This window comes from Dasypus novemcinctus, chromosome 13, assembly GCF_030445035.2.
Source record: "Dasypus novemcinctus isolate mDasNov1 chromosome 13, mDasNov1.1.hap2, whole genome shotgun sequence".
NCBI lineage: Eukaryota > Metazoa > Chordata > Mammalia > Cingulata > Dasypodidae > Dasypus > Dasypus novemcinctus.
Genome location: NC_080685.1, coordinates 6,735,737 through 6,761,639, shown reverse-complemented (window position 1 = coordinate 6,761,639; position 25,903 = coordinate 6,735,737). Strand labels below are relative to the sequence as shown.

The window sequence follows — 25,903 nt, the reverse complement described above, 5'->3', positions numbered from 1 at the left end:
TATGCACTAATATGTTCTTTATTTTGGAGGGGATGTCCCAGCATGCCCTGGGACCACTGAACCCCTAAAAACTTCACTGGGAAGTAGACTCTGAATCACTGAAGGATTTATACTCCCCCTTCTGGAGTGCATGTGTCTTGCCAAGGCTTCCAGTGTACCTGCCACTTCTTACTTGTCTGGTTGCAGCAACACGCTATCATTGCTATAGTGGACCCACGTCAGGGTCCTGGTGATGTCCAGACAGTCCATTTTTCTTTGGGTTTTATTATAACAGAGGGCAGGAGAATTAACTTAGTCTTGGAGCATGTCTGTTAATGCATATCATTATCTGTCCCAGGTAAATGCAAGCTTTTTCTTTTTCGATAGGGACAGCACAGAACGTATTTGCCAAACCAGTGGCCACTTAGCACCTATTTGAGACCATGTTAATATTCTCTTGCAAATATTGCAGCTATTCTACATCTGGTAGAGCAGCTGCAATTGGGGCTATTACTTGGTTGAGCCTCCAAGAGCCACCCAGCACTGTGTGAGCGGCAGCATCTTCGAGGGGCCCTGACAGGATATTAAATCCATGTGAAGGAAAATGCCCTCATGCCAATAGCCTCTCCCTGGCTAACCCCCACCGCCCCTCCCCTCCCATCTGGCACATTCGGAATCCAGGCCATGTGTTCTGTTCCAGGAAGGAGGCTCCATCCCCCCTCTCCTACTGCCCATTATGCTAAAAATTAGGTTCAGGTCACAGTTTATCCAGCTGGGCTCTGCTGTGACCTAACCTAAGCCTAGCTATTAGCATAATGGCTGGTGGGAGAAGTGGGCATATACTGAGTAGAGACACATGTTTTCTTACAAGGCAGACATGTCTGCGTCGCCTTCAGGCCATGAGGGCAACCAACCTTCACCTGGGATGACTAGACCAGATCTTTCAAGGGAATTCCAGGGGTTCAAGATTTCAACCAGATGTCTTATTCCAAATCTCAGGTCCTTCCCAGCTAGGGCCCTGTAGCAGTTTGATATTACTGATGAATTCCAAAAAGAAATATTGGATTATGTTTGTTAACTGATCTTTTCCTCTGGGCATATTAGATGATTATATTGGATTCATACTTGATTAAGTAATTATGCAAACCTCTTGTGCAGTAGGGCATTGAGTCCCTACCCCTTGATAGGTGGGGACTCACAGATAAAAGGCATGGCAAAGACAGAGTTGAGGGTTCTTAATGTTGGAGTTTTGATGTTGGAGTTTGATACTGAAGCTTTAATCTGGAGCCCTGGGAAGTAAGCTCACAGAGGAAAGAGAAGCAAGACCCTGGAAGGGAGGAACCCAGGAAGCCTGAAGCCTCAGAGACGTCGGCAGCCATCTTGCTCCAACATACGAAAATAGACTTTGGTGAGGGAAGTAACTTATACTTTATGGCCTGGTATCTGTAAGCTCCTACCCCAAATAAATACTCTTTATAAAACCAACCAATTTCTGGTATTTTGCATCAGCACTCCCTTGGCTAATACACAATTTGGTACTGTGGAGTGGGGAATTGCTTTTGCAATTACCAAAATGCTGGAATGGTTTTATAAATGAGAAAAGGGTATTTTTTGGAAGAATTGTGAAATGCTTGATGGAAAGGGCCTAAATTGTTTTGCAGAGACTGTTGGTAGCAGTATGGAGACTAAAGTTATTTTTGATAGGACTTAGAAGGAAATAATTGTGAGATGGATGCTAAAGAGACTTTTTATGATGCCTTAGTTAATGATAAAACTATTATTGGAAACTGGAGAAAAGGTGATCCATGTTTTGCAGAGAACTTAGCAAGATTGATTCCTGGTGTTTTATAGAAGGCAGAATTTGAAAATGGCAAGCCTGGGCATTTAGATGAAGAAATTTCCAAAGTAAACCCAGAGAATGTGACTTGGCTTCTGCTGTGATCAACTCGGCAATAGGATGGTGAAGGGAAGTCAACGCAGAAACTTTACAAAATAAAGGACAGAGAGAAAGACACAAGAGAGGAGATAAAGATGGGATCAGGGGATTCACAGCTTCTGGAATGGAGAGCCTCCACCCTAGTTTCCTCATGGTATTTATTGGAAACTACTGAGCAGCTGTTTGCTCTCAGAACTGCAACATCATCTACAATAATAGGGAACAACTGCAACATCTACAATAGAGCAGGTGTAACATTTACAATAAGGAAGAGGTCATACAAAGTTCAAGCACAGTTAACTCTTTTTCCCACACTTCCACCTTTTTGTTTTTGCACATAGAAGGTCACACAAAAACTAGATATATTCCAATAAGTGTTCTGCTAAATAAAATGCTTTTCCAATGCTTTGCAACATCTAATTTATGGCTAGGAAGTCCTGAACCAGCAGCTGATACCAGAATCTTGAAAAGTGCTGACTCATAAGGCATTGGTTCACTGATTAACAAAGCTTCCTGCATGATATTTTCACTTTTAGGTTTGAACAATACTCATTAAATTTTTTCTCAATATATTCAGTCCCAGGATTGTACATTCAACAAGGTACATTTATATATCACTCGCAGTTCATCAAATCGCTTAAGTACACAATGTTTCCTTATTAAAGTTCTGAGTAGTAGTCAAGCACTTTGTTAGAGGTTTGCAATAATTACAAGCTGTACCTCAGTTTCCCCTGATATGCATTGGGAAAAAGGTAAGCCCCCTCCTACTCTAATGAAGGACTGTTCCTAATTAACACATCTCAGTGAGGGATAAAAAATTTTTGTATTCCAACAATATTACAAATTCTATTAACATGAGAAAACATTGTACTTCATCAAATACTGTGAGTATAGTTTTTGTCTTACCCAACCAAACAACATTTAATAATTTGATAGAGTAGCAGGGACCTTCCAGCTTTTCCAATTGTTTGCCTATTTCAGACTCTAAAGATATCATTGTCTCTGATGTTTCTTAGTAGGGTCACTGCCACAGGTTTCCTCCATGCAGCCAAATTCATTGCCATCAGGCCAGGGCAAAAACCTTGAAGAACTGCAGAAGTCCGTTGTTGACCTTTTCACACAGTTTTTGCACTTTTTGTATTCATTCGGACTTGTTTTACTTTCACAAAACACATTGTCTCACTGAATGCTACCACAATACTTTTACAACTTGCTATGCCTATTAGTTCTGTCCTGCATATCTCCATTTCTGAATTTATAAAACTAACCATATTATTTTAGGACAAAATATACCCAAAAGCAACTTCAGTTCTTTCAGTGAAGTCTGCAAATAGTCAATACTCACTCTTGAATAAAACTTGAGAATTTAGGCTGAGAGGAATTGTTTTTTTCTTCTCAGATCTTTGAAAATTTTATTCCATTGTCTTCTTTATCCAATGGTTGTTTTTTTTAAGCGACTTTCTTTGTGTTCTGTTTGCATTTTAATTTATTTTATTCTTTTAATATGGTTTTATTAAGGTATAAATATATTTTCCTTTATCTTGAAAAAAAAATTCAGTTAGCATTCCCACAAACGTTTTACCTTTTTCAATATTCGCTTAACTTTCATATCTTTCATTTTATCCTTCCTTTTTCTCTTTCTCTCTTCCTTCCTCTTTCTCTTTTTCTTTCTTCCTTTTTCTTTCTCTTCTTTTCCTTCCTTTTTCTTTCTTCTTTCTTATTTCCTTCCTTCCTCTTTCTATCTCTTTTTTCCTTCCTCTCTTTTTTCCTTCCTTTTTCTTTTTTGAAAAATCATACCCACTGAAACAATCACAACACACCCACTGACATTGAACAAACACAAAAGCAGTTCCAAATCTACTGATCTAGAATTTCTTCATTGCTTCCTTATTTCTTTTCCTTCAATATTTCTTTTCCAGGTTTCCTCCTCTCAATTTCCTTCTTAATCTCTTTTTGTCCCCAAGCCATACTTGCTTTATGATGCCATGCTTGAACAAGTTCTGTAGTTTAGATACTTTGATATAAAGTCATTCTAGTCTTCGGAATGAGGCCCAGCAGTGCAGTTTTTAGTGTCCGTCTCTCCATGTGCATGACCGGAGGTTCTGGGTTCCACAGGAACTTTGGTTGTCTCTTGGCGTTCATGGTATGGCTTTATCTGACAAGCTGGTACCCACACAGGACATTCTCCGTCTCCTGGGGAAATTCAGGCAAACCTTTGAGGACTTCAAAGGCTTTCCAAACCACTTGGGGTTCTGCGCCATTACACCAACTTTAATTTCCCTCAAGGCGATCCTTCTTCCCTTCAGGTCCCTGTTTAGGCACCAGTTGCTGCGATCAGCTCAGCGATAGGTTGGCTTGAAGGGAAGGAAATGCAGAACTTTACAAAATAAAGGGACAAAGAGAAAGACACAAGAGAAGAGATAAAGATGGGACCAGGGGACTCACAGCTTCTGGAACTGAGAGCCTTGACCCTAGTTTCCTCATCATTTTTACTGGAAACTACCAAGCAGCTGTTTGCTATCAGAACTGCAACATCATCTACAATAACAGGGAACAATTGCAACATCTGCAATAGAATAAGTGTAACATTTGCAATAAGGAACAGGTTATACAAAGTTCAAACACAATCAACTCTTTTTCCCACAGGCTTCTGCTTGCAGCTTATAGCAAAATGCTAGATGAGAGAGATATGCTGAAGACTGAACTGTCCGGCACAAGGAAAACAGAAACTGATTCTGGAAATTCCAAGCCTCTGGAAATTCCAAGCCTCTGGAAATCAAGCTCCCAGATGAACGTGCCCCATTTAAGGGCTTAACTAAACTTGGAACTTGTAAATCAGGACTGAAGATGCAGTTATGTCAGAAAGACTTGCGGAAAGTCTTACTCTCTGATGGCTTGGACCCCTGCTTCCTGCATGCTAAACCAACAGACTTCTTGAGAGAGCTCTATGAACAAAACCACTGTCAGCCTGGAATAAAAGGGACATGGAGAGGAAAGACTGAAGGATAAACAGCTTTAAGAGGAAAACCACAGAAGCTGAAATCTGGAATTAGGACGTCATCTTGGGCTAAGAGAGGAACCCCACCTATGTGTACAGAGAGGGTGAGTTTGCCCCAGCAGTTGAAGAGGGTGGATGCTCCTGCCTGATGTTCTGGGAGAGTTTTGCTGCTCCAGGGTACAGAGAGGGTGGAGCACATTCCCCAAGGATGAGGGCGGTTAAGGTCAGTACCCCACAGGTCCGAGAGGGGTGGCCCTGTCACCCAAAGGTTAGGGAAGGCCAGGTGGTCAACTCATTGCTCTGAGAGGGTTGAGCCTGTTCGCCAAAGGTTAGGAGGAATGTTGTCTTCACATCATTGTACTAGGGAGGTTAAGACTCTAACCCAAAGATTGGGTGAGGTATGGCAATCACCCCAACACTCTTGGAGGGTGAGGTCTGGAGCTTGGTCAACTTGATGCTTGATGAGGGTAGAACCAAGAAAATGGCCACTGAGCAAGCATGTGGAAAGGGTGGGTTCCCTAAAGGCCCCAAGGAGAAGAAACCATCATCTTAAGAATGACTCTCAGACTTTGAAATTGAACAAAATATTCCCTGCAGGTCTACTGAACTGTTGAGAAATTGTGACTCATGTTTTCCTCCCAATTTCTCCTAATTGTAATGAAAATGTTTATCCTTTGTCCATTTGTGTATTGGAAGTAGATGAATTGTTTTGTAAGTTTCAGAGGTCTATAGCAGACAGGACTTTGCCCCAGGACAAACTGTATTTCTTTAAACTGATTGTGATAATGTTAGTACTTGCATTATAACTGATTTAAGTTTTTTAAAAAAATATTTTAATGTCTTTTTGGAACTCAGAGGGTGGACTGTAGCAGTTTGATATTATTGATAAATTCCAAAAAGAAATATTGGATAATGTTTGTAAACTGATCTTTTCCTTTGGGCATATTAGATTATTATATTGGATTCATAGGTGTACTTGATTAAGTAATTATGTAAACCTCTTGTGCCAATAGGGCATTGAGTCCCCAGCCCTTGGTGAGTGGGGACTCACAGATAAAAGGCATGGCAAAGGACAGACTTGAGGGTTCTTAATGCTGGAGTTTTGATGTTGGAGTTTGATGCTGAAGCCTTAAGCTTGAGCCCTGGGAAGTAATCTCACAGAGGAAAGAGAAGCAAGTCCCAGGAAGAAAGGAACCCAGGAAGCCTGAACCCTTGTAGACATCAGCAGCCATCTTGCTCCAAACATGAAAATAGACTTTGGTGAGGGAAGTAACTTATGCTTTATGGCCTGGTATCTGTAAGCTCCTACCCCAGATAAATACCCTTTATAAAAACCAACCAACTTCTGGTATTTTGCATCAGTACCCCTTTGACAGACTAATATGGGCCCTGAACTTGACATAGCAGACATGCCTATATTGAGAGTTCAGCCTTTTCTGGAGTCCTACCACACTTTTAATTATGTCCTTGGCCTGGTCCTCAGCTTTCACTATGCTCTAGCTGCAGGAGATAAGAGTCATTGCCAAAGAGGCTGTAGCAGTTTGATGTTGTTTATGAATTCCAAAAATAAATATTGGATTATGTTTGGTTTATTCCTCGGGGCATATTAGATTATATTGGATTCAGAGGTTTCACTTTTACCTGATTAAATAATGATAAAGGCTGTGATTGGGTCATGTCAGGAGGATATTGCATCCCCATCCCCTTGGTGGGTGGGGACTCACAGAGAAAATAACAAGGCACAGGAGTTAGCTGGAGTTTTAATGCTGGAGTCCAGGAAGTGAATACACAGAGGAGCAGAAAGAAGGCTCAATTAGACATGGCTGAGGCCCCGGGAAGAGAGACAAGCTGTTTGCCTGATAATCTACAGCTTGCCTTGTGGAGATAACAGAACAGCTGAGCCCAGAGAGAGGCAAGCCCTGGGAAGAGAGGAACCCAGGAAGCCTGAACCCTGGCAGACATCGGCAGCCATCTTGCTCCAACACGTGAAAATAGAACTTTGGTGAGGGAAGTAACTTATGCCTTATGGCCTGGTATCTGTAAACATCTACCCCAAATAAATACCCTGTATAAAAACCAACCAATTTCTGGTATTTTGCATCAGCACCCCTTTGGCTGACTAATACAGAGGCCCTCTGGATTTCCTACTTAGCCTTTAATTAGTGATTAATCACTCCTGAGGAATAAAAAGCATAACCTTGCAAAATATCTAACAAGTCACTCCTGCCCCTGCTTCTGTGGATCGGCCTGTGAGGGCATGGCCTTGCAGGAGAACCATCAAATAACTAACTCCTGCCCCTGTTTCTGTAAATCAGCCTGTGAAAACATGGCCTAGCAGGAAGATATCAAATGAGTGACTTCACCCCCATTTCTGTAAATCAGCCCACAACCTGGCAGCAGCATTCTGCCTCTCTAACCCCCTGCTTGCAAAGTTTTGCCTAGCAATGCATTAGCCAATGAGCAAAAGTTATGCTGATCCCACCTGAAATCCTATATAAACCTAAGAAAACTGAAAAACGGGGCTCAGAATTTGGAGATTGACTTTCCTCTGGTCCCGCGTGTAATAAAACTGTTCCTCCACCTCTCTGGAGTGCCAGTTGTGAGTCTCTACGGTTCAGAACTCCTGGCTCACTGCAACAAATAACCACTCCCAGCCTTTCACTTTCCCTCTGGAAAGTGTTGATAGTCCCCAGCAGTAGCTATCTAACTCCATAGTCCTTATGATTAAGATTTCCTCTTTACTTCTCCAATGCCTCACACATCACACCCACTGGTGTGCTCTCACTATCTATCACTCCAGTTCAGGAAGACTCCCAGAAGCTGGGGAACTAGACAGGGGACCTGGGCAGTGCAGCTCAGCATCCACCAGTCTTCTTCTTCACTGACACCATCTTCTCTCACTGAGTTTTGTTGTTTTTTTTTAGGTACTGGGGGCTGGGGATTGAACCCTGGACCTTGAATGCAGGAACCCAGAGCTCAATGCCTGAGCCTCATTGGCTCCCCTGAGTTTGTTTTTTGCTTTTATGTTTTTAGGAGGCATGGGGAACCAAACGCAAGACCTCCCATGTGGGAAGCAGGTGCTCAAACACTTGAACCACATGTGCTCCCCGCTCGTTGATCTCCCTCTACCCCTGAAATGTCTCCCTCATCTCTGCTCACTGGGTCTGCTCATTGTCTCTGCTCATTGTCCACTTGTCTTCTTTAGCAGGCACCGGGAACCAAAACTGGGACCTCCCATGTAGGAAGTGGGTGCCCAACTGCTTTGAGCCACATCCACTCCCCCTCATTGAATCTTTTTTTTTCCAAGCCAAACTGTATCCAGCTTTTATTAAAGATACTTTTCATAAACAATCATGGCATTTCAGGCAGGACATGGGTAGACAATCATTAACAGTATACAACAACTTTCAAACTCCCTTCTTCAATGGACTACCAAAATCAGAAAGCCCCTGTAAAACCCAGTGAAGTCTTCATCTGATGCTCTGATCAGGGGAAGTTTAGAGTGAGGGTTGGCATTTTACATTTAGCCTGTTGTTTAACAACTTTTCACAAGCCGACCCCGACTTTCAGGAAATGAAATGAAAACAGAATTATCCACAATCTAAAAAAGGGAATCACTACGTTTTTGAGGGATGCCATATCCATGGCAACACTGGAAAGGCAGATTGCCTGACATCCTGGTAACCAATTTTTTTTGGGTCAGGTCCCAGCAGGTCTTTGGGCTAAGGGGGTCAAGTGTATGCTGAAGGCAGAGAGAGAGAAGAGGTCATGAGGACATAAAAATGAATTTTAATTTTTCCGCACCACAAGGCCTCTGTGCCAAGGTGAATAATGTTTATCAACATCAGGGACTTCAGCTCCTACACTTTGACTTATTGGACTTACTCCACTCAGCTAACATGGAGTTGAAGAAGGTCAACCACCACAACATGGAGCCTAGAGTGTCTACAACTAGAAGCGGGAAGAGTGCATCCCCATGTGCAATCTAAGCCCTCACTTGACATAGGTGTGCAATGGACACAACCAATCCAATGTCCACAGAGAAAATGTGGAATGGGTGTGGGAACGGTAGCCATGGGGGCTGCTGGGTGTGGGGAACGGGAGGAAGAGATGAGATGTGGAGGCGTTTTCGGGACGTGGAGTTGTCCTGGATAGTGCTTCACGGACAATTACGGGACACTGTAGATCCCCCCAGGGCCCACTGGATGGAACGTGAGAGAGTCTGGGCTATGATGTGGACCATTGACTATGGGGTGCAGTGATGCTCAGAGATGAACTTACCAGGTGCAATGGATGTATCACGATGATGGGAGAGAGTGTTGCTGTGGGGGGAGTGGGGGGGCGGGGGCGGTGGGGTTGAATGGGACCTCATATATTTTTTTTAATGTAATTTAAAAAAATAATAATAAATAAATATTAAAAAAAAAAAACAAAATCAGGGATGCCCTTCTCCTGGGAGTAAAGAGGAAGTCTCTCAAAAAACTAGAGGGGAAAGCTGTTTTCTTCCATATTAACCCAGCGTCAGAGATATTCTATTAGTGATATTTGCCTCTTACCCCCAAAACAATGAAGTGTTCTGTGTGCTAACAACATAGCTTAAAAAAAAAAAAGTAAAACAAAATTCTGCATTTTTTATAGAACTTGATAAAAAATAGTATTTCAGATTGTACAGTCACCAGAAGTACACACTTAACAAAAATGCACATACTTCACTTGGCATCTCCAGCACCTTCAGCTTTCTGTGCCTGGTCCTGTTTTGGCATCTCTGTTTTCTGCAGGGTTATTCCCATCCTTGCCAGCATCAGCTTTCCCTTTTCTTCCCTTTGGGTACCTTCTCCCCTGTCTTTGCAGGGGCCTTTTTAGGCTTGGGTTCTGGGTTTGGAGGAGCAGGTTTGGCAGATCACCTTGCAGATCTTCTCCGTGGTTCATCCGTTCCCTTGGCTTTCCCTCCTTTCTCTTGGGCATGGTAGCAGCGGCGGGTCGTGGCGCTGGACGTGGGGATGAAGTGGCGCACGGGCTTTGGTCTGTCCGGGGGTCATCCTCGCCTCTTCTTCACACTGCTCCTCATTGAATTTTAATATGTGCAAGTCATTGGGCTGGAGGTGGAAGCAAATGCTTATGCAGGACCAGGGCCTATTAAGCCCTGGGCTGGTTAATCCATTTTCTTACTTAATCTTGAGAAAAAGACAGATAAGGTTCAGGTGAAATAAATTGTTCAGGAGTGCTCAGCTGGTGAGATTTGAGCCACCAAAACCCATCAGGACAGAGTGCTCTCCATGCTTGAGTTTTGAAAGGTGGCTTAAACAGAACCATAGGTGCCATACAGGAAAACACTTCCTGAAACACTCCCAAGCGACCCCTTGCTTAGGGCCTCACTGCCCAGAGACTGTCCCTTCTGGTGAAGGAATCCCCGCGCTCTGATCAGACTCTGCTTCAGATCCCCTCCAAATTCTAATTCCCTGGCTGCCACCACTGTTCACACATGTCCGGCGCTTCAGGCTTTGCAGAGCAGGGCGCCTCCAGACCACGGGTGCGGGGAGAAACCAGCCGTAGCACCCCCTCAGCCCCAGGGGTCACTGCCAGCCTGGTTCCTTCTCCAGGACCCGACCGTGGGAGTGTCTGGTTCCTGCTGCTCCCCCATCCAGGGATGGGAAATGATGCTCTGGCATTGGGAGGCATCTAGGGCTTAGACCCAGCAAAGTAGAATGAGGGGAACAAAGAAGGCAAAGTGGGAAGGAGCCTGGGGACTGGCTGGACAGGCCTCCCTGGAACCAGCCAGAAGGGAGTGGCGCCCATTGTCCTAAACCATGCAAACATCTTGTTTCCAGCATCTGTTGTGTGCAGGGTCTGCCTGGGCCTGGAGAAAACCGGGCCATGGTCAAGCTCCTGCTAACCAGTTCACTGGTGGCATCTCAGGTGGAGGAGGTGACAGTGGTCTCCCTCCGAGGACCTCGCCCAGCCTGTCCCCAACATGAGCCCCAGCATAGCTTCAGCTCTGTGACGTTGGGAATTACTTCTTGTCACCAAGCCCCAGTTTCCTATCTGTAAAAATGGAGAAAATTATTTTGACTTCACGACAATAGGCATTTGTTCCTTTAATCCAAAAATACCTATGGGCTCTACATTTGGCAGCAACCCCAATAGTTGAAGCAAATGGGGTGTCTTCCCTCAGGGAGCCCACAGCTTGGGGGGAGGGGCAGGGAGACAGTGACCAAAGAACACACTGCTGTGGCAAGTGGGATGAACAGGGGTCCCCGGTGCTTGGAGAGGACGTGGGGGTTCTTACCTGGCAGATGTAGAAGGAGGTCAAGGAGGGTTCTCCAAGAAGTGGTGTTTGTGCTCGTGCTGGAAGAACGAGTTGGTACTAACAGGCAGAGCAAACAGTGGCAGGGGAAGACAGGGGCATGAAGAAGGGTCTGAGGCAGAGGGGGCAGCAGCCATTGAAACAGAGAGGAAAGAGGTGCAGAGTGGGGCTAGGAGAGGCTGGCCCTGCGGGTTCTGTGATGCCAGGTCTTACCTTATGGGCAGTTTGAAGCTCTGACACAAGCGAGGCAGAGCCACAATGGTTCCATTTGCGTTGTTCAGGTAGGGATGTGGAGGATAGGCTGGAGGTACTGCCATGGCTTGGGGAGAAGATGGAGGTTTGGTGTAAGGTGGCCATGGTACAGATGAAACGCTTGGGCCTTCTGGAGAGCTATTGAGCAGGCAGACGGAGGCAACCTGCTCACTGATCAAAGGCTGGGAGTGGGTGGAAGGTGTCTGTGTTGACTCCTGGCTTTATGGCTTCAGCAAATGGAACCGTTGTGTGGCCCTTGACTGGAGTAGAAAGCCAGGCTTGGGGTTTGGTTGAGTTTGAGGGTCTGCACATGTTGGGATGCAGCTGTCTTTGAGTCGTTCAAATGGAGCTGTGAAGGGGACAGTTGATATTTGGGTTTGAGCAGAGATATAAATTTGAGAGTCACAAGCCTGTTGAGGGAGTGGTAAGCCTCGGATGTGGTGGAGCTTGCTCGGGATACAACATGGAAGCAGGAAAGTGCAGGCATGGGGCTGACGCTAAAGCAATGGCATGGTGAAGGAGGGCGGAGGGGAGGAAGACACTTCCACGGGACCAAGGAGAACCACCAGGGAGGTTGGGTGGCACCAGAGTATGGTGTGATCAGAGCAAGGTGTGTTCTCCAGGATGAGGCGCTGCTCCTCAAACGCTGCTTAGGCGAGGACAGAAATGGGGAAACGGCACATGCAGGTCACCGGAGCCTTTAGGATGAGTTAATGCGGTGGCGTGATATTTTACAGATTTGAGTGGAATAAGACAAGGCTTTTTAAAAAAATCAATTTTATTGATACATATTAATAAAAGCATACAACCTATCTTAAGTGTACAGTTCATCCCAAGTGTGCAATCAATGGTATTTGGTATAATCACATAGTTGTGCATTCATCACTTCAGTCAGTATTAGAGCACTTTGATTATTCCAATAATAATAATATTAAACAAAAAAATCCACCTCTATCCTTCAATAATCACCTCTCCGTCTCTCTGTGAAGGCAGGCCTGCTTGACCTTGTCACTCATAGATCACCTTAAGGATATTTGCAGTAGCCCCATAATACTATCATTTATTTAATATTTTTCTTGGGGGATTCATTTTTTTTTTTTTTAACATAGAGACATTTTGAAAGGAAACTTTGTATCATGAATTGAACCAAGAGCATTTCCCATAAATGGTAAAAATGAAAATGAACACCATTTTTAAAGAACGCAATGCTGGGCACTTCAGATATAATATCCTTTCCCCACATTTGTTCCAGTGTAATCCTTCTAAAATGGCAAGGAGGTACTCGATGGGCAGACTATGATGTGGAGAATAAAATATCTTAGAAAGGGGGAAGGGGGAAGGCAGGGCTTTCCTCTCAGCTGTGGACGTTTTCTCCACGTCCCGTTTAGCTTTGTCTGCTTCACTAGGGACTTCCCAGATTCTGACAAGGAAAGCGTTAAACTGGTAAGGCCGGATGGAGTGCTCTGGTGACACTCCCATCCTTGAACTCGGTCCTGCCCACTCGCCCGGCCATCTGGCCATCCCTACCTCTACAGTCCCCACACAGTGACACTCGATACCTGCTCCTTGGGACAGAGAAAAGAGAAGAACCTACAACAAAGAAACCGAAACTCAAATATGACTCCACTCACCTAGAGGGGCAAGTCCAAACTGCAGCCAGAATCTTTCATCTTTCGATCCTACCTTTTCCAAAGTCCTTCTCATCTTTCCAGGATGAGCCCTGCGGCCCAGCTCCCCCCTGCTCCACAGTGTCCACCCCTGGTTCCTCCTCCAAGCCCTCAGCTTTCACCCCTGAGACCGAAGGCCCTCAGTACATACCCTGCCAGCCTTGCTCTGACTTATTGCAAGGGGTTCACTGTTTCCTCCTAAAAGAATCCCTGTAGTTACAATATTGCCAGGTGTGTTTATATTTAGCTTTGAATAAGTTCATGGGGTCAATAGACATGATGGGATTTGGTTTATGCTCAATGAACAATTTGTGAGAATTCTGGCTGATGCCAAACAGCTTCCCTCGTGGGGAAGGTCGCATTAGACCCTTTCTCCTGTGCATCAGCTGGGCTGTTTGTCTTCCAGCCTCAGGAACCCTGTTCAAGCAAGTGCACAGCCGGTGCCGGGCTGGTAAATGTTCTCTTGCAGTGGAGGGCACACCGTGGAAGGGGGTGAACATCCAACCTTCTGAGGGCTGCTGCCCCTCCTTTCTTTATCTTATCTCTTTAGAGCCTTGGCTTTTTTTTTTTTTTAAGATTTATTTATTTATTTCTCTCCCCCTCACCCCCACCTCCCAGTTGTCTGCTCTCTGTGTCTATTCGCTGTGCATTCTTCTGTGACCGCTTCTGTCCTGATCAGTGGCACCAGGAATCTGTGTCTCTTTTTGTTGCGTCATCTTGCTGTGTCAGCTCTCCGTGTGTGCGGCGCCATTCCTGGGCAGGCTGCTCTTTCTTTTCACGCTGGGCGGCTTTCCTTACGGGGTGCACTCCTCGTGCGTGGGGCTTCCCTACGTGGGGGACACCCCTGCGTGGCGCGGCACCCCTTGCGCGCATCAGCACTGCGCCTGGGCCAGCTCCACACGGGTCAAGGAGGCCGGGGTTTGAATCGCGGACCTCCCATGTGGTAGATGGACGCCCCAACCACTGGGCCAAGTCTACTTCCCAAGGCTTGGCTTTGTTGTTGTTTTTTTAAAGGAATGAAGTTTTTATTTTTAAGATTTAAAAAAATTTTTTTAATTTACGCCCCCCACCCCCCCCCCTCCCCCCCCCGCCGTTGTCTGCTCCCTGCGTTCATTTGCCGCGTGTTCTTCTGTGTCTGCTTGTCTTCTTGCCACATGGGCCAGCTTGCCCTCACCAGGAGGCCCTGGGCATCCAACCCTGGACCTCCCATATGGTAGACAGGAGCCCAATTGGTTGATCCACGTCCGTTTCCCTTAGCTTTGGTTTATGCTTTTCTTAGCAAGTGAAATCACTAAAACAATCTGAATCGTCTTGAACCTTGATGGGACCATTCGCCTACAAACATGCAGAATTGAGGACTGAATGGTAATTGCTGCTACATGTTGGAGATATTTAAAAATTGGAAACAATTTAAATGTCACTCAGATGGAATAGGTGGCAGCATTGAAAAACCATTAGCTCATTAACCCCCCTAGGTATTTATGTAAAAATATGTTCAAGACATATTTAGGTGAAAGAGCTAGACAGAGTAATCACGCCCAGACCTGTGATGATTACATGACAAAGGCCCACACCACACAAAACTGCATAAATATGTCCATGCAGGTTTTCTCCCGGTACTGACCTCATAGAAGGACACGGGGGAGGGAAGTGGAATTGGAGCTTCCGGGGGTCTTGACTTCTGCAATGTTTACGTTTAAATAGGTAATAAACATATACATACATAAACGGTAATATGTGAATATTACATATAACACTCAGAATTTGCATATTAAACAGGTGCATATTCATTTATGTCACTCGCGTAATTTAAGCACTGGAAACCATACCCTCCTGGCGGGTGCTCTTTGAAGGGCCTGAAGGGGCTGGGAGTGGCTTCAAGGCAGGAAGCACCCCGTCCCGCCGCCCTCTGCCGGGAGACTCGGGACCGCTCGGAAAGCCGTGATCGCCGGAAGCCACTGACAGAGCGGCCGTCTTCCGCTGAGGGCTCCTCTGTGGCCGCAGGTAAGTCAGCCACCCTTCGTCCGCCTCCGCTCTCCCCTTTGTAAATGAAAGTCTAACCCCCCAGGCGGGGGCGCGGGACTGCGGTGAGCGGCTCGGCCCCCGCACATGCGCACTACCGGCCATCCGGCCCCGCGGCGGGCCTGGGCCCTTCGTCGCCCTCTGCTGGCCGCGCCAGGCTACTTCGCCCAGGACGGGTTTGCTGAGCGCTCCTTCGCCAAGGCGTTGATTTGCCAACTCACCCAATCGCATGGATCAAATTTCCTGGCTCTGCTTTTAAAAGCATTTCGTTATTGCTCAAATTGTAGTCACTGTAGATGAAATTCTGAACTTTAAACTGAGTTACTACACCTAAAAATTGCCCAAAACACAGGCAAAAATTCTAAGCCGAAACCAGTATGAACTTAAACACTCCCAGTACATTTCCAACCTGAATTTTGGTATTCCATATGATCATATTAATTTTAGGCAACTCTTCTTTCCTTTGGAATTTTTGAAATGCTATTTCTTTTTTTCATAACAAATGTTTTTTATTAGCTTGTCAATTTCTCAAATGACACATTAGGCTTGATTTTAAAAATTTCAGCAAGGCTAAGTTTAAAATAAAATGAATTTAAATTAATAATATACTTACAATAAAAAATAAAATGTAACTACTTTTAATTAGGTTTAATTTGATTAAATTGACCTTTAAATTTGCATTCAAAAGCATCCTAAAGAAATCATAGTTTAAATTTAAATTGAATTCAATTTCAATTAAGTTAAAATTAAGTTCAAACTTAGGGAAATAAATCACAACTTGCCAAAAACTCTCTCACCACTATAAGATGTTGAAATTTGGTTTCAAACAAAAAGGATGTGAAATATTCCAAACTGATCAATTTACACAAAGGTTTTTTTTTTTTTTAAAGGTGGTACTGGGGGTTGAAACCAGAATCTCATACACGAGAAGCAGGCATTCATTCACTGAGCTACCCTGCTCTCCAGCACAAAGGTTTTAATGAATCAGTAAAAGTATTCAAAGAAGCAGAAAGGAAGGAATTGTAATAATAAACCCAAGAGCGGTAACTCAAATTTGAAAAACAATAACCGTAAATATAAAATTGTGAGAAGTACCAAAAAATTAAATGGTTATAATACAAAACATTCAAGCCACCTGCCCAAATAGTGACAGATCAGAAATTAGCATAAAGGATTGAAAAGTTCCTATCCGAAATGCTGAATTTATAAGCTGTAGCAGTTTGATATTATTGATGAATTCCAAAAAGAAATATTGGATTATGCTTGTAAACTGCTCTTCTCCTCTGGGCGTATTAGAGTGTATTGGATTCAGGGGTTTCACTTTCACTTGATTAAATAACGATTGAGGCTTTGATTGGGCCATGTCAGTAGGACGTTGAGTCCCCGCCCTGCAGGAATTTGCAGAGAAACAGCACCGCAGAGAAGGGAGGTTGGCGTTTTGATCTTGGAGCTCGGGGAAGTAAACACAGAGGAGCAGAGCAGCTGAGCCCTGACAGAATCGAGCTCTAGGGAGAGAGACAGAGTGGTCGCCTGATAGTCTCTAGCTGGCCTTGTGGAGTAAACAGAGGAGCTGAACCTGGAGAGAGGCAAGACCCGGGAAGAGAGGAGCCCAGGAAGCCTGAACCCTGGCAGGCGTCAGCAGCCATCTTGCCCCAAGACGTGGCAACAGACTGTGGTGAGGGAAGTAACTTATACTCCATGGCCTGGTAACTGTAAGCTTCTACCCCAAATAGATACCCTTGATAAAACCAACAGATTTCTGGTATTTGGCATCAGCACTCCTTTGGCTGACTAATACACAAACTATATTAAAATTTCAGAAATAAATCTACCATTACCTATAACCAAACCTGACAACAGTTCCCACCAGTTCTGATGAATTGATAATTTGGAAAATTGCCCTTCAGGACCTGGTGTGCAGCCTCATTGCCTCGGCGCACCATTTTAGGTGTCCAAGCCTCTCCTTTGCACAACTTGCTTCCTGGCTGCTCACTTAATAAACTTTATTTATTTATTCAGTTATTTATCTCCCCTTACATCCCCTCCCCACCCGTTGTCTGCTCTCTATGTCCATTCGCTGTGTGTTCGCCTGTGTCTGCTTGCATTCTTATCAGCCACACTGGGAAACTGCGTCTCTTTTTGTTGCGTCATCTTGCTGCGTCAGCTCTCCATGTGCGTGGCACCACTCCTGGGCATGCTGCACTTTTTTTGCGCTGGGTGGCTCTCCTTACGGGGTGCACTCCTTGCGCATGGGGCTCCCCTACGTGGGGGACACCCCTGCGTGGCAGGGCACTTCTTGCGCTCATCAGCACTGTGCGTGGGCCAGCTCATCACGTGGGTCAAGGAGGCTCTGGGTTTGAACCCTGGACCTCCCATGTGGTAGGCGGATGCTCTATCAGTTGAGCCAAATCTGCTTCCCCACTTAACACACTTTATTTTTTTTTATTTTTTTAATTCATTTAAAAAAATATATTACATTCAAAAAATATGAAGTCCCATTCAACCCCACTGCCCCCACCCCCCCACTCCCCTTAATACACTTTAGAGGAGCATAGTCTCAACCGAGAAGTAGCAAACTAAGCTGCAAGGTAACAAGTCATTTATTTGGGGTCTTAGAATTGCAATTTGGGGCGCACAGATTTAGGGACAGCCCATATTGTGTCCATCTTGTCTCTTCCAGGCAAGGGTTTTTAAAGAAGAAGATTATGTAGATTGAGATTGGTGGATATGTTGGGCGCGCCCCTGTCCTTCAGGCTAGAGGGTTCGCTGAGCTCCTCATCTTGTGGTTTGTTTGGGGTTTCTGGATGTCCTCAGGGTGTCGGGGAACACCGTGCTTGAGGCTTTGCCTCCTTGGTCATTCTGTGATGTTTGACTGAGATCTGCCTAGGAACAACCTCCAGAACGAGCACCCAACTCTTTTATTATTTTATTATTTTAATTTTTAAAAAAGATTTGTTTATTTCTCCCCATCCTTTCATTGTTTACAATTCCTATGTCTGTTCATCTTATTTCTTTTAGGAGGCATTGGAAACCTGGGACCTCCGATGTGGGAGGGAGGCACCTAATCACTTGAGCCACCTCTGTTCCCTGCTTTGTTGTGTCTCTCATTATGTTTTTCTTCTTGTCTCTCTTGTTGTGTCATCATGTTGCATCAGCTTGCTGTGCTTGTCTGTCATATCAGTTCTTTGTCTAGCTTGTCTTCTTTTAGGAGGCACTGGGAACCTCTGCTTTGTTGCGTCTCTCATTATGCTTTTTCTTCTTGTGTGTCTTGTTGAATTATCTTGTTGTATCACCTTGCTGCACCTGCCTGTTGTGCCAGCTTGTTGTCTTCTTTAGTAGGCACTGGGAACCAAACCAGGGACCTCCCCTGTGGTGGCAGCAGCTCAATCGCTGGAGCTACATCTGCTTCCCCCAACTCCATTTTGAATCTCTCAGCCTTGGTAACTCTTTTGCATTTTATTTCTTTTTACAGTAGTATTTTATCACTTTAAAATCTCCTTCTGACACATTACTTTAGTTGACGTGCACAAAAATTCTGTGAGGCAGTGCTTTTATCCTGTTTTACCTTTGGGCAAACATCCCTGAAAAGATGGGCAATTTCCCCCAGAGGCACCCAATTCACAGTCATGTTAGAAACCCCGGAAGCTTACCTTTCAGCCCTAATAAAATGTATTTACTAGCATCTGTGGTTTTATCATTTTATCAATCTCAGAGTCCTTGGGAATCTCTTCTGCCCCCAGCCCTTTGCTCTCACAGCATTTGATAGTTTTGACTGAATGCCCTTTAGTGATAGTGAAGATTTATTGAGCAATCCCCCTATGCCAGCCATGGTGTGACGTGTCCGTGTGTCGTTCACACTCTGCTTTCCACAGTCTCCCGTTTGTTGATGGATCCCAAACCTACTTCTCCAGCCCCAGCCCGGCTGCTGGGAGGTGGAGCTAGCTGTTCACACAGCTCCAACACGTTCTCCAGACCCCCCGCCCCTCTCAGAATCTCTAGGTCCTGGTCTGTCTGTCTACCTCTTCCCTGAGTCCACAGGCTCCAGGGAGAACAGAGGCGGAATGTTCTTCATGCTGGAGTCCCCCTTCCGTGCTTAGCTTAGCATTTTGCATACAGTAGTTGCTCAATGTTTACTGGCTTCAACGTACATCTCTCTAGTTTGTCTAAATCAAGCCAAGAAAGAAGAAACGGAAACAGGTAGCTTTGGCCACTAGATGTCACACCACACTTAACAGTCAAAGGAAATTCTGGACCTGTTATTACAAATGTCACTTAGACTTTAGCAAATCCTGTGCTCCCACGGTCTCTAATCTCCACACTGAAAATAAATGATTGAGCAGACTTTTTCCTGATGGTCGTGTCAGCTTGCAACTGCTGTTTATGTGGTAGGAGAGGAGGTCTGGGGAGGGGGCACAAATAATTTGTAGTTGGCTTTGGAATTGATCAATCCCGTCTTCCCAAGAGGTTTGCCCTTTTAATTGCGTGTGGTTAATATGAGTTTGTGTGTCTGAGTACAGCGTGAGACAAAACAGGGAGGGAAGGGATTGCCTGAGCCCGGCGCTGTCTGAGGCAAAGTTCTGATGCCGCCACGCTCTTGTTCTATCCTTCAGGGAATTGATTCTCCTTGCTTCTGGGCGGAACAAGACGCAGCGTTTAGCCTCCCGGGCCTGAGGCTGATACCTCCAGGCAGTGCCCTCCTCTGACACCTGCCAGATTTACCGTCCTCTGACACCCCCAGGCGCACCCTCCTCTGATACCCCCAGGCGCGCTCCTCTGACACCCCCAGGCGCGCCCTCCTCTCACACCCCCAGGCGCGCCCTCCTCTGACACCTGCCAGGCGCGCCCTCCTCTCACACCCCCAGGCGCGCCCTCCTCTGACACCCCCAGGCGCGCCCTCCTCTGACATCTGCCAGGCGCGCCCTCCTCTGACACCCCCAGGCGCGCCCTCCTCTGACACCCCCAGGCGCACCCTCCTCTGACACCTGCCAGGCGCGCCCTCCTCTGACACCCCCAGGCGCGCCCTCCTCTGACACCTGCCAGGCGCGCCCTCCTGACACCCCCAGGCGCGCCCTCCTCTGACACCTGCCAGGCGCGCCCTCCTCTGACACCCCCAGGCGCGCCCTCCTCTGACACCTGCCAGGCGCGCCCTCCTCTCACACCCCCAGGCGCGCCCTCCTCTGACACCCCCAGGCGCGCCCTCCTCTGACACCCCCAGGCGCGCCCTCCTCTGACACCCCCAGGCGCACCCTCCTCTGACACCTGCCAGGCGCGCCCTCCTCTGACACCCCCAGGCGCGCCCTCCTCTGACACCTGCCAGGCGCGCCCTCCTGACACCCCCAGGCGCGCCCTCCTCTCACACCCCCAGGCGCGCCCTCCTCTGACACCCCCAGGCGCGCCCTCCTCTGACATCTGCCAGGCGCGCCCTCCTCTGACACCCCCAGGCGCGCCCTCCTCTGACATCTGCCAGGCGCGCCCTCCTCTGACACCCCCAGGCGCGCCCTCCTCTGACATCTGCCAGGCGCGCCCTCCTCTGACACCCCCAGGCGCGCCCTCCTCTGACATCTGCCAGGCGCGCCCTCCTCTGACACCCCCAGGCGCGCCCTCCTCTGACACCTGCCAGGCGCGCCCTCCTCTGACACCCCCAGGCGCGCCCTCCTCTGACACCTGCCAGGCGCGCCCTCCTCTGACACCTGCCAGGCGCGCCCTCCTCTCACACCCCCAGGCGCGCCCTCCTCTCACACCCCCAGGCGCGCCCTCCTCTGACATCTGCCAGGCGCGCCCTCCTCTGACACCCCCAGGCGCGCCCTCCTCTCACACCCCCAGGCGCGCGCTCCTCTGACATCTGCCAGGCGCGCCCTCCTCTGAGACCTGCCAGGCGCGCCCTCCTCTGACACCCCTAGGCGCGCCCTCCTCTGACACCTGCCAGGCGCGCCCTCCTCTGACACCCCTAGGCGCGCCCTCCTCTGACACCCCAGGCGTGCGCTCCTCTGACACCCGCTCCCCTGTTGTCCAGTTGTGGCTGAGGCTCCCGCAGCTTCAGCTCCAGAGCACCGCCCGCCCCAGCCCCGCTGCGCTGCTCCCGCCGTTCCCGCCGCGCCTCCCCGCGCCCGCGGCCTCAAGCGCAGCCCGCGTGCACGCGCTCACGGTTCTGGACATCGAGTCCAAGAAGGGCCCCGGGCGCCGGGTGCGCAGGGCTGCCGGCCTTCCCGCGCGCTCCCGGGCCGCTCCAGCCGCCCACGCTGCGCCGCGCTCGCTGGCCTCGCCTCCCAGGCCCGGCCCTCCCCTGCCTCGGCTTCCCTGGTTCGGCCCCTCTGGGTCTTCGGCCTCCCGGGCGCATTGAAGGACCCTCGTGATGACACTGAGCCCACCTGACAGTCCAGCCCATCAGCAGCTGGGAGCAAGCCCCCTGGCGGGGTACGGTCACCCACTCCTTTCGCGGGGATTGGGACCGAGACATCTCTGGGGACCACGATCCTGCCCGCACACCCACCTGAGCTACACACATGATTTTCAGCTCTTACACCACTTGTTACAGTTACTTACACATATAGATCTTTTTTTATCCCCCCTTGTGGCTTTTTGCATGCTGTCTGCTCTGTGTTCATTCCCTGTGTGATCTTCTGTGTCCCTATTTGTTATTTTATTTATCCTCCCCCCTTGAGGCTTGCTTGCTGTCTGTCTCTGTGTCCATTTGCTGCACGCTCTTCTGAGTTTTTACTTGTCTCCCTTCTTTTTTTGTTGCTGTCACCTAGCTAAGTCGTCTCTCCGTGGTGTCTGTGGGCCGGTGGCTCTCCACAGCACGCGGGCGAGCCTGCCTTCACAAGGAGGCCCTGGGACACGAACCCAGGGCCTCCCGTGTGGTAGGCGGGAGCCCAACTGATTGAGCCACGGCCGCTTCCCTGTATAGACATCTTTTTAAAAATCAAATAAGGGCATCTCCCTCACTGGCCTTGGTGTCCAGGAGGCCGCAGACCGGATTTGTGTGCCCTGGCATCTCCCCATCCCGCCCTCGGCTGAATGAAGGCCGGTGGGGGCTGGCCAGTGGGAGCTCCCTGACAGCTGTGAGTGCATTTTCTAGAAATTAAAACGTGACTCCCTGGGATGCCCCGGCCCCCCCTTTGTCAGGTTAGCAAGCCCCCCGGGTCTCAGGAGCCGCCTTGCCTTCCCAGCTCCCGCAGCCTTGGCTGCTCCCCAGCTTCCGGGGGCGGCGTGGCTGAGAGCGCTGCGCGCCGCCCTCCCCGTGTCACCTGCAGGGTGGCTTTCCCTGCCCTCGCAGGGGAAGCGGTGCCTACGGGACTGTTACGAGGCCGGAACCAGCCGCGCCGTGTGCACCTGGGCACGCAGGCCAGGCCCCCCTCAGCTCCCCGTAGGGCAGGGCGCTGCTGCCCCGGGGCACGACGTGCGGGTCCCAGGCCCCAGGTCGCCGCGCCGCACGCGGCCCTGGAAGGCTGACCCAGGAGGTCTCCGGAGTCACAGCCCGCAGCCCCCAGGGCCCCGAGGCGCGGGGTGGAAGTGAGGGGCGCCTGGGCCCGGCTGCACGAGGGGCCCACGAAATGAGGCCCCCCCCCCCGCAGAGCTCCGCACCCTCCCCCGCCGGAGCTCGGTTCCCGCCCACGTCCATTTCCTAAGGAAGCCCTGTCGGGACGGCAGTTCCAGAGGCCCCTGGACAGGGATGCCTGGTGCCCTGCGTTTCAGAAGGTAAATGTGGGGATCTGGAAACGGTGCTGGAGCCAGGGGGAGAACATTGCTTAAGGGAGAGGGGCTGCGGGAGGAGAGCGGGGGAGGGGGGAGGGGAGGGGAGAGGGGAGGATGGGAGAGCGTGGAGAAGGGGGAAGGGAGAGGGGAGAGTGGGGGAGGGGAGAGTGGGGGAGGGGAGGGGTGAGGGGAGGGGAAGATGGGAGAGCATGGAGAAGGGGGAGGGGAGAGGGGAGAGTGGGGGAGGGGAGAGTGGGGGAGGGGAGGGTTGAGGGGAGGGGAAGATAGGAGAGCATGGAGAAGGGGGAGGGGAGAGGGAAGAGTGGGGGAGAGGAGAGTGGGGGAGGGGGAGGGGAGGGTGAGGGTGGAGGACAACGGGAGGGTGGAGAAGGGGCGAAGGGAAGAGGGAAGGGAAGAGGGGAGGGGAGAGGGGGAAGGGAGGGCGAGGGAGGGGAGAGGGGGGAGGGGAGGGGTGAGTGCCGAGAGGAGAACCAGCGCCCGCAGCAGAGGCAGCTGAGGTCCTTGGGCTCCTCCGTCCCACATGGGAGGCCCGGGTTCAGTTCCAGTGCCTCCTAAAAAGAAGAGGAGCATACAACGAACAGACACAGAGAGCAGACCACGAGCACAAAGCACTGAAGTGGGGGGAGAATTCAATAAATGAAAAAAGTCTTTTAGAACCCAACCAGCCCGCGGAGCGCCCGCGTCCAGCTGCTCTGAGGTTGCGAAGCGCCGGCGTGGAGCAGCCTCAGCGAGGGGAATCCAGGGTCGTGGAAGCCAAAGCCCCAAGGGAACGGTGTTCTGAGTAAGAGTGTCAAACGCCAGCAGCGGGAAGCCCTGTGAAGCGTGAGAGAAGGAGATTTTTGGTGAAATAGGGGCAAGCCGTCTCAGTGGCGAGGGTAAGGGTGTAAAGCCGCAGTGCCCTGAGCTGAGGGCCATGGACGGTGAGAAAGCGCGTGCGGACATTGGGCTGTAAGGGGGAGAGAAAGCTAGAGCGATCGTGGAGGCGGACGGATACACAGGTGAGTGCCGAAGGAGGGCCTGGTGGAGAGGAAGAGGAGGCAAAGAGGAAGGAGAAGCTCCTGAGGCACCGGGGGCAGGAGAGGATGGAGGCCCGAGCTCGGGGGCCTCAGCCGGAAGAGGGAGCGCCCGGTCCAGGCTGCAGAGGGGTGGGGGGCGGGCGGCGGGGGCAGGTAACTGCGTCCATGGTCGGGGTCAGGGTGGGATGGTCTGTCTGATGGTTTTTTTTTTTAAAGATTTATTTTTTATTATTTATTTCTCTCCCCTTGCCCCCCATCCCCCGTTGTCTGCTCTCTGTGTCCATTTGCTGCATGTTCTTCTTTGTCCACTTCCGTTGTTGTCAGTGGCACAGGAATCTGTGTCTCTTATTGTTACCTCATCTTGCTGTGTCAGCTCTCCATGTGTGGGGCGCCATTCCTGGGCAGGCTGCACTTTCTTTCGCACTGAGTGGGGCGCACTCCTTGTGTGTGGGGCTCCCCTACACGGGGGCACCCCTGCGTGGCATGGCACTCCTTGCACGCATCAGCACTGCGCATGGGCCAGCTCCACATGGGTCAAGGAGGCCCTTCCATGTGGTAGACGCACGCCCTGACCACTGGGCCGAGTCCGCTTCCCTGTCTGATGGTTTCTGTTCTCTCTGTGCGCAGTGTGAGAGTTGGGCGGGGGGTGGGAAACAGGAGCCACCTGACTCGGCTGGACCCCTAGCCAGCGCTGTGGGCAGTAGGTACTTTGTATTACGACCTGTGGGGGTCCATGTGTCCCAGCCCTGAGTGTGCTCCCCTCATTTTGTTTGCTGCATTTCAAGTCTTCCCGAGACAGCAGCGTGTCCAGGTGAGCTGGAGGGGCTGCCCGGTACTGGCTGGCGTCCCTTTACCTGGCGTGTTTGCTGTGACCCCCAATTCACTGAAGGGTCAAAGCCCGCGCTAGGATTCCACTGACTACAGGCTCTTTTACTGAGCTAGGTTGTCTTGGCACAGTCATTTATGAGTGTAGCCTTATGTCACAGCAAAACAACTGCAGCTGCGGGGCTGGCTCTTCCACTGGGAAACGCCATCTGCCCTTTCAGATGCTGGCTCTTGCCAATTCGGGGTGCTCTGCTCCCCTCCCCTCCCTGCAGGTCCTCTCACTGGCAGTGTCCCTGCTATGCAGCGGGGGACGTTTATTGCCCTTTCACGTTGCCAGGAGCCCGTGGAGCCACGTCGTCAGCTCCTCCTCCTACTTCCAGACTGCTTACCAAGGCCTTTTCCCTAACAGCACCTGTTCCTCCCCGAGAGAAATTCTGGTCCCAACTGCTGATATCGTACACTTTCTTCCTGATGCATAATTATGAAAATGACTCAATTCTCTGAAACTCTTCCCCTGCTAACTGCGTGTCAATATATACTTTAGGCCCATCTTCCTGAAGGTACCACCCAAAATAAAACTCGGGGCCACCACCTGCGTGGAGAAGGCACCTCTTCTCCCCTCCGGGGCCCAAGGAGGAAATGGGTGCCATGCTCAGTTTAACGATAAATGGCATTTCTGTAGGGCTTTCAAGAACAGCCCGTCGTTTGATTTTCAGGAGAACCCATGAGGGGGCGATGCGGCGTTTTTCTCCCTCTGTCAGTGAAGTATGAAATGGCGACGTGCCCGACCGCCCCGTCCCCCGTACAGCTGCGGGACTTCAGCCCCCCCCGGCCCTGTCTTCCCCTGCCTCCCCGCGATGCCTGCCTGCTTCCAGCACTTCGTGCCGGGGCTCCCGGCCTTCCGAAACTGTCAGGGAGCCCTTCCCTCTGAGCCCCCCACGCTGCTCGACCTCATGGCGTGATAGTTGGGATGGCTTAGCCCTATCTAAAACCCACAGAAAGCTCACCAAACCTGCAGGCTTTACCTTCACTTGTTGGTTTGTGGTTTTTTTTTGGAGGGGGGGCGGTGTTAGAGGATAGAGGTAGATTGGGGACACTTGTCCTCAGTTCTTATTTCCAGAATAATGGATTTTCAGGGCAGCATCGATCATCTCTGGCAGTGCTTGGACTCTCTCTGTGCCCGGGCAC

At 49.4% G+C, this 25,903-nt stretch overlaps 1 protein-coding gene across 1 annotated transcript; it reads left to right on the top strand.

Annotated features, from left to right (window-relative positions):
- The first annotated feature begins 10,787 nt into the window (after positions 1-10,787).
- On the top strand, positions 10,788-25,677 carry LOC139436363 (uncharacterized). Its single transcript, XM_071207773.1, has 5 exons — positions 10,788-10,838; positions 14,990-15,140; positions 20,549-20,778; positions 21,172-21,342; positions 25,591-25,677. Exons 1-5 carry the CDS (start codon positions 10,788-10,790, stop codon positions 25,675-25,677), a joined length of 690 nt encoding a protein of 229 aa, XP_071063874.1.
- Positions 25,678-25,903: the final 226 nt, after the last annotated feature.

Coding starts and splice junctions, on each gene's coding strand:
- LOC139436363 (XM_071207773.1), top strand. CDS start 10,788: ATGGTCAAGCTCCTGCTAACCAGTTCACTGGTGGCATCTCAGGTGGAG. Junction 20,779..21,171: donor CCTCCTCTGACACCTGCCAG/GCGCGCCCTCCT, acceptor CCTGTTGTCCAG/TTGTGGCTGAGGCTCCCGCA. Junction 21,343..25,590: donor AGAAGGGCCCCGGGCGCCGG/GTGCGCAGGGCT, acceptor GCCTGCTTCCAG/CACTTCGTGCCGGGGCTCCC.